This window comes from Parus major, chromosome 5, assembly GCF_001522545.3.
Source record: "Parus major isolate Abel chromosome 5, Parus_major1.1, whole genome shotgun sequence".
In the NCBI taxonomy this organism is placed as follows: domain Eukaryota; kingdom Metazoa; phylum Chordata; class Aves; order Passeriformes; family Paridae; genus Parus; species Parus major.
In genome coordinates this window covers 6,813,891-6,823,844 of record NC_031774.1, presented here as the reverse complement: position 1 = coordinate 6,823,844, position 9,954 = coordinate 6,813,891, and the positions used below count along the sequence as shown (strand labels likewise).

The following is a 9,954-nucleotide window of genomic DNA, read 5'->3' as shown; positions in this document are numbered from 1 at the left end:
TTCCCTCAAATCCTCCCTCCTCTCTCTTTGTGGGAACAGTGGCGGATCATCGTGGGGGCTACCAAGTGCATTCCCAAATCCGAGCTCCCCGAGGAGCCAGAGGAGAACTCGGTGACGAGCAACCGGCTCTGGACACATCCCAGTGACCTGACCATCGCCCTGAGTGCCAGCACCCCCCTGTACCCCCCTGGCCGCATCATCCACGTGGTGCACAACCACCCTGCCGAGCAGTGCTGGTGAGTCTTGCAATTCCTGCCAGGATTCCTGATGGAAAACTCTCCCTGACACAAGGAGAAGGGATTTTTTTCTTCCCCGCCGTCAGACGGTGACAGTGGTTGTGCCTGTGCTGGTGGAGCTGTGGAATGGTTTGGGTTGGAAGGGACTGTGGAGATCCATGGGCAGGGATGCCTTCCACCACAGCAGGTTGCTCCAAGCCCAGTCCAGCCTGGATTTGAACACTTCCAGGGATGGGGCAGCCACAGCTTCCCTTGGAAATCCACCCCAATTTTCCAGTCTCTCCATGCTCACAGAGAAGAGTTTCTTCCAATATCTAATCTAAACCAGCACATGGAATGCTGGAATGGTTCAGGTTAGAAGGGACTTAGGATCACCCCTTTCTACCCGTTGCCATGGGCAGGGACATCTTCCACTATCCCAGGTTGCTCCAAGCCCATCCAACCTGGCGTGGAACACTTCCAGGGATGGGGCAGCTACAGCTTCTCTGGACCACCTTTGCCAGGGCCTCAGCACCCTCGGGGGGAATTTTTTTCCCAATATCCCACCTAAATGCACCCTCTTTCAGCTTAAAGCTGCTCCTCCTTTTCCCATTATTCCAGGCCCTTGTCCAAAGTCTTTTTCCTCTTTAAATGATGATTGGATAATCACGTCCCTGTTGGATAATGCAGGATTTTTGGAGCAATATGTATTTTAACAGCTCCTCCTGTTTTTCCTCTTTTTCTCCCTCTACATTTTGCTGTTTTCACATGCCAAAACACATCCCTGCTCTTCCATCCCATTTTCCCTGTTGTCTGAACCCCTTTTCCAGCTGCTGTGAGCAGGAGGATCCCACCTACTTTGCCATCTGGGGGGACAACAAGGCCTTCAACGAGGTGATCATCTCCCCAGCCATGCTGCATGAACACCTCCCCTACGTGGTCATGGAAGGGCTCAACAAGGTAAGGTAGGGAATTGCCATCCCAAAAAACACTGGGAAAGGCCGGCCTTGCCCGGGAATACTGCTGGTTAAATACACCAGGCCATTTATTTTGGAGAAGAGGAGGAAAGGGTCAGTCTTGCACAGGGTATTGGAGTGGAGTGTGGTGAGGTCTGGGAATGGAATTCCCAAAATCCCAGATGCTCCTCTTTCCAAATTTAATGTCAGGATAACATGAGGTCAGCAGTGATGGTTCATTCCAGGAGCTGCCATTAAACTGTAGCCCAGGTGACATCCAGGGATGTGTCAGGCTTTATCCATCTAATCCTCTATCTCCCTGTGCTTCCAGAAGGCTCTGGGAAGAAAGAGACAAATCCAGCTGTTTGAAAGCCTCCAGTCAATCCCTGCTGTTCCTCTGCTTTTCTTGGACAGGTCTTGGAGAACTACAACAAGGGGAAAACAGCTCTGCTTTCGGCGGCCAAAGTGATGGTGAGTCCTACGGAAGTGGATCTCACCCCGGAGCTGATATTCCAGAGCCAGCCCTTGCCCAGCTGCCCCTCTGTGCAGATTGGAACTGGAGCCATCCCAGCGGACAGGAGGAACAGCAGCACCAAGTAAGGAGAGACTTCTCATGGAATAGTGGCTCCAGGTGTTGGGTCCTCTTCCTCTTGGGGCATTGTGATCCATGTTAGTGGGACAGATCCATGGGCTGCCTTTGTGGGAGTTACAGCTTCAGGATTTCTTATGGAATGTCGGGGGGAAAAATCCCATGTGTTGCTGAGGAATTTGAGTGCAGCAAGGTCAGGAAAAGGTATGGAAGAAACTTCCTTTTTTCTCTTTATCCAGACAGATGGGGTTTTCCCAAGGTAAAACTTGGAGCCAAATTTGGTTTGGGTTGGAAGGAATTTAAGGATCACCCAGTTCTAGCCAATGCCATGGCCAGGGACACCTTCCACCAGCCCAGGTTGCTCCAACCTCCATCCAACCTGGAAGGAATCAGGGATAGTCCACAGCCTCTCTGGGCAGGGCAGGATTTAGTGAGCCAGGAAAAAAGAGCAAGAACTGGAGTCTGCAGAGGGAGAATCCATTTGTAATATTTCCAGCTGAGAGGACGGAGTGAGAAGAGATTCCCTGGAGCTGTGGATACCTCTGGTTGGAAGAACTGTGTGAGGAACCCTTGGATCCTCTGGCTGTTCTGGGATTCTGCAGCCTCATGTTCTCTGTTTCCCGTTGCAGGAGCAAATCCCATTCGGAAATCAGCCTGGAGGGATTCTACGAGACGAAGCCGCTTTCTCCCGTGCAGAAGGACCCCGTGGAGCTGCTTCTCCTGGACACTAAGGAACGTCTCTCCGTGGAGCTCCAGGACCGCCGCGCTCCTCTGGCCACCATGGAGAGCCTCTCGGACAACGAATCCATCTACAGCTTCGATTCCCGGCGCTCCTCCGGTTTCCGGAGCATCCGGGGCTCCCCCAGCCTCCATGCGGTCATGGAGAAGGACGAGACGCACTGCTTTTATATTGACCCCGTTATCCCTGAGGAAAACCCTTCCCTCAGCTCCCGGACAGAGCTGCTGGCTGCTGACAGCCTCTCCAAGCATTCCCAGGAGACACAGCCCCCAGAAAACGTCCTCAACAGCGGCGGCACCACCCCCCAGCGCCGCTGCAGCGCCGAGGGCACCGGCAGCGACGGGGAGCACGTGTCCTCGTCCCCTCGGGAAGAGCCGGCGCTCCACAACGGCCGCCTGGCCGACGTTCCCAGTCCCCAGGTGCTGGAATTCGCCGAGTTCATCGACAGCCTCTTCAACCTGGACAGCAAAAGCAGCTCCTTCCAGGACATTTACTGCATGATGGTGTCGGACAGCTCCAGCGACTTTGCAGAGATTCCCAAATCCGTCAGCGACCAGGAGATCCTGCTGAGGGCGCAGTACGAGCCTAACTTAGTCCCAAAGCCCCCGAGGTTGTTTGCGGGCTCGACGGATCCTTCGTCGGGAATCTCCGTGTCGCCTTCTTTCCCCCTTAGTTCATCCGGAGAACTCATGGATATCACTCCCACGGGTGTGAGCAGCCAGGAATGCCTGGCCACGGACAAAATCCGGACTTCCACCCCCTCCGGACATGTAACCAGCCCTGCCAAGCAGGACGATCTCATGATTTCAGCCCTTTAGTGCAGGGGAAAAGGGGTGGAATGATCCCAGTGGGATAATCCATGGAGGAGGCTGTCATCGGGCAGTTGGGATCAGAGGAGACAGCTGGAAAAATCCTTTCTGGGGTGACACAGTGGTGGTGTCTGGAGGATGGATTGTGCTGGAATCCTGTGCTTGGAGCTGGGAGAAGCTTTGCCCCACGGGGCCTGAGAGGGTCTGAGGCACTAAAGTTCCCTACCTCAGCCTGTCTCATTCCAGAGGCAGATTCCTTGCCCTGGGGCACCTGCTGAGTTTGGGAGTGAGATACCTGGATAGATGGAAGCAGGAGGGGGCCGGGTCAGATCCCTCCCCTCGGGACTGAGCCGGTGGTATGGGAAATGAGCGGATTGAGACTTTGGGCCCTGTTGCACTACCATGGATCCGGCCCAAGATCCAATTCGGCACACTTCCATGGGGATTGCTTTTGTAGGACACTCCTGTTTTAAAGCCATTGGGGCTGTATTCCCCGCAGATCCAGTCTCCCCTTCCTGCCAGGCACAGCAGGAATGGAGCTGGCACCATGGTTTCTCTCCCCTGAGCACTCCTGAGAGGGAAGGACGCTGTTCCCAAGAGCCCAATCCCTCTGCCACATCCCTCTTTTGGCAGAAAGTTCTCCTGGATATCACCCCCATCACTCCTCGGTTCCCTGGACCCCTCCGAGCTGGCGGCATTCCCATGGGACTGCCAGGATTCTCATCTCAGAGCTGCATGGATATGGATGGATCAACTGCAAAATGCACCCAGCATTATTTTCCAGGCCCCTGTGGAGTCTGGGAGTTTCTCCTGGATCCCTGGGGGTCCTCACACCACCCATATGCAGCATCCGCAGATCAGTGCTGGCCTCTGTCCTTGGGAATTCGGGGAAAAGATGGACTTTTTCCCAGTGTTGCAATCTCTTGTATGTTTACAGAGCTGCTGAGCTGGTTGGAAGGTATTTATTAAGGAAACAGGGAGGCTTTCCCAAAGGAAAACCCATGGTCATCCTCTCCTTCCCGTGCTGTTTCCTCTGGGGACTGAGGAAAGAGAGGATGAGCAGGCAGAATTCCAAGCCCCCTGCTTCCCAGGTGGCTTGGATTTGGGGGTTACTGCCTGCCCCCTCTCCTTCCCTCTCCCCACCTGCACAATTCCATGTAGGAAAGCTTGAGCAAGTTGTTAGGAAAACTACCTGAGCCTCTGGGCCCAGAGGAGCCTGCTCCGCCTCTCCAGGCAGGTTTTCCAATGATGGGAGCAGGAGGAAAACTACCTATCCTAGGAAATGAAACATTCTTGGGACCTGGAAAAGGCCTTGAATTGCCACAACTTCCCCTCAAAGCTCAGCAGTTACTGATGGCTCTCCCCAGAGCTCCATCCTCCCTCCCTGAAAAAGAAGTTCCTGGTTTAACTTCCTTAGAATCCTGTGGCTGCTCCCTTTTCCCCTCCTTAGCAGTGCTGTTTCCATTGTGGGAGGATGCTGTACTTTCCAGGAGCTCAGCTCCTGGCAAATCCCAGGTTTCCTGTTGTCCATGTGGACTCCAGAAACCTTGGGATGGGTCAGAGCTGCGCTTCCCGGGAGCCAGTGGGATCTGATACCATGGAGGAGCACTTTATAGCCGGTGTGCATTGATGGAAATAACCCTGGGTGCACGGAATTCCTCTGGATTCTGGGTCCAAGTGCTGATATCCCACTCCATCCAGCGTGGGATGCTCCAGCCCCTGCTCCTTAGCCGTTTCAGAGCCTTCAGAAGTGCTTCAAGCGGCCAGGAAAACATTATCCTTGTGGTTTAAGGTTCCAAAGGTGACCTTTCCCTGAGTGGAATCAGAGAGAACCTAGAGGAGTCCCTCTAGATTCAGAGGGATTTGGAGAAGGAAAAATCCTTTTATTCTGAGCAACCAGAAGTTCTTTTTGTTTTTGTAGATCCTTAAAAAAAGGAGCAGGGAGCAGGCACAGCACAGGGTAGGGAGGAATTCCTGCACTCGGGAAACACTACCGAGGTGATTTTTCAGGAATACGCACAAAAATCTGGGAAGATCTGAGGGGAAAAGGGGAAAAGGGGAGCTGAGAGGCAGGGAGGCCGGGGCTAGCGGGCTAGCTCCCCTCCTGGCCCAGGAGTCGGGATAAGGAGCTCATTCCTGCCCTTCCTCCTGGCAGGAATTAACCCTTAGCACTAAGGCAGAACTTGGGATCTGCAAAGCACTTTAAAACCCTAAGGAAAGGGATCATCTCTGTCCCTGGGAGCGACATGAATACCTGGGATTAGATGGAACTACTGGTGGGAGGTGCCTCCAGGTGAGGAAAAGTGGGATATCTCCCTCCTAAAATGTGGGAACCTGCTGATGTTCCATGGCTCAAATGTTGCACTAGAAAGTCCCTTCCCTGACGTTCCTCTGCCGTGTCCTGGAAGACCCAATCCTTGGGTGACTCCTTCCTTCTCTGTGCCATTGGAACTGTATCCCATGGGAATGGCTTACCCTTGCCCTGACAGGAAGCAGTCTGGAATGCTGCATTTTTTTAGCTCTGTGATTACTGGACTTTGGAAAAGCCTGGAAATACATAATTCCCGGGAGCTGGGCTTACCACAGGTCAAGGAGTAAAGGCACAAAAGAGCCCCTCGAAGGTTTTCATTGTATCCGATTGTGGATAATTCCTGGTTTTTGTTGACAAGCTGATCTGATCCCAGTCCTCTCAAATGAAATCCATGTTCTTGGAATTATTTCTGCTTTAAATGTCTCTGTGTCTTGATCCCAGTCACTGTGTCTTGATCCCCAGCATTCCATGTCTCCATTCCCATCACTTCTTTGCTATCTGGGCATTTGGAAAGGCTGATCTCCCATTTCCTCCTGGAAAAGCACACCTGGAATGCTGAAATAAATGTTAAAGCTGCAGCTACCTCCTTCATCTGTACTGTACAAACTTCCTGCTTTCTCTTCCCTCTCTGTCTTTGGGAATATGAAGCATCTCCAGTTTTCCAAATCTCTTGCCTTCTGCTTCTTCCTCTTCAGCTTTGTGCCTTCAGATCTTCGGATATTCCCATGATATTCCAACAGGATGTTCCAGCCAGTGCCTGACAGGCTGGAAGCGCCTGACACCACAGACCCCAGACTGGCCAACAGGTCACCCATTCCATGCCTCATCCTTAAAATCCATTCTGATCCTTCTTCCTTGGACTGAGTGACCTTTAAAGGTCCTTTCCAACACAAACTATTCCAAGGGTTTCTTGGCAGAGGAATGGAGCTGAGGCTCTTCTGCACCAGTAAATTGATTTTATTGTTGCTTTTGTTGCGGCAGTGCCAAAAATTTGGGAAGGATCCTGCGGTGATGAGGATATACTGTCGCTTTCCCAATATTTATCATTATTCCTTCTCCTTCAGGGCTTCCTTCTTCAACTGGAATATTCATTTCCTCCTAAAACGTCCCTCTTTTCTTTGCTCCCTATTCCTCTCACCTATTTCAGGAGGCACCTTATCCCTCTCTTCTCTCAGGGTGCTGATGGTTCATTCCACATCCTTAGTAGCACATGGGAAAACCATTCCAAAGCAGTTAAATGGGATTCTTGGAACTTTTTAGGAACTTTTTTTCCAAAGCAAACAGGATTTGTAGGAGGTATTTTGGTCTCTGCAGAGGGCTGGGGTAGCAGAGGGTGGTGTGGGTATGGAATTCCAGTGATTCCCAGTTCTGTTCTTTTAGGATGTTAGATTCCAGGAATAGTTGATGGTCCCAAGCAGGACTGAAGTGGGAAATGTGTTTCCAAAGGCATGTAAGAAGGAGGAAAAGCTCCAAGCGTGGGGATACAGGATCTGTATCTAGCACATTCCCCATGCACTTTGATGTTTTCTCAGCTTTTGCTGCTCTTTTCCTGCAGGCAGATAATATTATTTCCATGGAATCGCCCACACAGCTTTCATTTACAAATTGGGACATAGGAATAATCAGGATTACCCCTGGCAATGGGAATTAGGGGGGATTAATTATTGCTGGAATGGGTGTGTTTGATTGGATTTGTGTTTTGGGGCTGTATCCAAGAATCTTCATTGAATTTCCATGGGCAGCAGAGTCCTTCTGTGTTTGCCTTGGGAATTGCTGGGCTGGAGCTCCCCTCCATGCTGGGTTTATCCTTATCCATTCTGGGATATCTTTCCCCTGGCAGTAGGACATTCTGGCTTTGCAGGATGGGAGCAGGAATATTTAATTCCCATGGGTTTAGGGATAGTGCTTGTAACTGCAGCCTTTGAGGAACTTCCAAACGTTGCCCAGGGAGGTGTGGATTCCTCATTCCTGGAAATATTTCAGGCCAGGTTGGATAAGGCTTGGAACAACCTAGGGTAGGGAAAGATGTCCCTGCCCATGGCAGCAGGTGGGAGCTTCCAAATGATTCTGGAATTCTGTGATTCCTTGCTTGCAGTATTACGGTGGTGCAGGAAAAGGGAAGGTTGGAATTCCAGCAGCACCTCTGCATGGATTGCTCTGCTGAGAAATTCCTGTGAAGGAAGCAGTTGGAAAGCACTGCCTGGAACTAGGCTCGTTGCTTTGTTCCCAGAGCCTGTGCAGTGCTGATTTTTGGGAAGAGCCTGCTGGATTTCGGGAAGAGCCTCATTTCTTGTGCCAAAGCTCCCTCTCATGGCTCCTGCATGGAGGAAGCAATGCTGCGTGGATCCTGCTGGAGGCAAACACTGCCCATCCTTGGCAGCTGGGGGAAGAAGGAGAGGAGGGAATATTGCAGCTGGAAGCAGGGATCCAGTCTGGGAGTCCTCTCCAGTCAGATCCACAGGGGAGTTAGGGATTGAGAAGGGATGGGAAGGGGGCTGGATCAGCAGTCACTGATGTCCTTCCCCTTCTTCCAGCTCCAAGGAGCTGCTTAAGGGCTGGAAATTCCAAACATCCATGGATTAGGGCAACTCCTTGCTTTGTCATAGGGAATTATCATCAGCCTCTGAGCGCTTTGCTGTCTCCATTCCCATTGTTTTTTCCATGTTTTTTGAGTTCATACCTGTTGTGCCTTTGTTCTCCCTGGCTTCAGGTGCCAGATTTCTGGGATCAGACATTTCCCACCTTCCTTTCCCACTTCTCTGGGAGTACGGAAGTGTGGCCAAGACCTGGTAGGAGCTGGCCTTGCTCCCGAGCTCTCTCCCGTTCTGCCTCAGTCAGGACTTCCCACATCTTCCCGCTTTTCCCTGCTGCCTGAGGTCGTATCCAAGTGCCAAAAGCAAATCTTGACCTGAGGCAGGCGATTTCTTCCAACCCACACCACGTTTCTCCCTGGCTCTGGAGCAGCCCCCTGCCAAAGGTAAGCTCCCCTGGGAATTTTTCCTGCTTTCCTTGTTGTGTCCAGTCCCTCTGACATCATGTCACACCATGCTCCGTGTCCCGACTTTCCCACCTTCCCAGCACACCTGTGGGATGAGAGGAGCATCTCCCGTCTTCACCTCTTGATTCCTGAAAATCCTTGCAGCACAGGAACAAGCCTTGACGTTGTTTTTTCTTTGGATTCCACTTCCCTGCTTCCCGTCCCGGGCTTTGTGCAGTTCCAATGGCTCAGAGTTGGAAGGCAGGGGTGGCACGGTCCTGTCCTGCCGGGATATCCAATTCTGGGAAGTTTGTGTGCAAAGGGATCCTGGCAGGGGTTTTTCCTAGGACACTGCCACACCCTTTGGGTCCTAAATCCTTTCCTGGGATGTCCCCGGCACTTGGTGGTGGCTGCAGCTCCAGCTTCCCACCTTTCCCTCCACAAGTCCACTCTTGAGCTCCTGTCCTGGCTCTGAGTGGAATTCCTAATGGCACAGGGTTATTTTGGGATGGGCTGTGCCTCCCTGTCTGGAATGTTGTGCCCTACGAGCCCCTTTCCTTTGGCTCTGCCTCACTGGAAAAACCCTTCCTGCCTGTCACCTGTGTCCCATCCCGTGCTGGGGCAGCTCAGAGCAGGATACCTCTGGATTAATTTCCTGCTGGATCCTAATTGCCTCCTTAGAGCTGAAGCCTTTGGCATTTTTGGGAGAACCAGCCCTTCCAGAGAGCTCTGAGGCACTCCCACTGCTTCTGGCAGGGCTTGGAGCACTTGGATATGCAACTGGGGGGGGGAAACAGCCCAGCATCCTGCGTCCCCATGCTCATCCCAGGAATGCTGCCCTCAGAATCCCTGCTCCGAGCTGCCCCAGCATGAAGATTCCAAGGAAACTCAAGCACTCCTCATGTGCCCTTCATTCTCCATGTGACTTATTTTGTACCTCTGTACAAAAGATCTGAACTAATCCCGCTGTAAAGAAAGATCCGGATGAATTATAACCTAATTCCAGAAACATGGATGTATATAAATTTTCTGTATATTCTATGGCACTCTGTATAAAATGGATGTTGGAAGCATGGCTGGAGTATGTGACTGTTCCCAAGGATGTCTGGGACATGGATGGTTGGGAACTGCCTGAGGGTTTCTGCCTTAAAGGGTGGTGAGTGAGTTGGAGATGTGGGAAGGACACCAGGAATCGGGTGTGTGGCTCTTGGGAAGGATCCAGGGAATCACTGCGGGTTGGCTGTTTCTGCTCCAGCTCTCTGCTCTGGATCTCAGCCTTTGGAGCGGGAAAACACTTGGAGGAACATCCAGAAGTTGTGGATTTGCCATCCCATGGTCAGGTTGGAGCAAGCTGGAAG

At 51.9% G+C, this 9,954-nt stretch overlaps 1 protein-coding gene across 5 annotated transcripts in view; it reads left to right on the top strand.

Moving 5' to 3' along the window:
• Window positions 1-9,669, top strand: part of DAGLA (diacylglycerol lipase alpha) — a 62,729-nt gene extending 53,060 nt beyond the window's left edge. For all 5 annotated transcript variants that reach the window (XM_015631505.3, XM_015631506.1, XM_015631502.2 and 2 more), the window contains 4 exons: window positions 40-236; window positions 1,046-1,175; window positions 1,586-1,767; window positions 2,390-9,669. In XM_015631505.3, coding sequence (XP_015486991.1) covers window positions 40-236; window positions 1,046-1,175; window positions 1,586-1,767; window positions 2,390-3,317 — 1,437 coding nt within the window. In that variant the 3' untranslated portion in view covers window positions 3,318-9,669. The remainder of the gene's footprint in view (window positions 1-39; window positions 237-1,045; window positions 1,176-1,585; window positions 1,768-2,389) is intronic.
• Window positions 9,670-9,954: the final 285 nt, after the last annotated feature.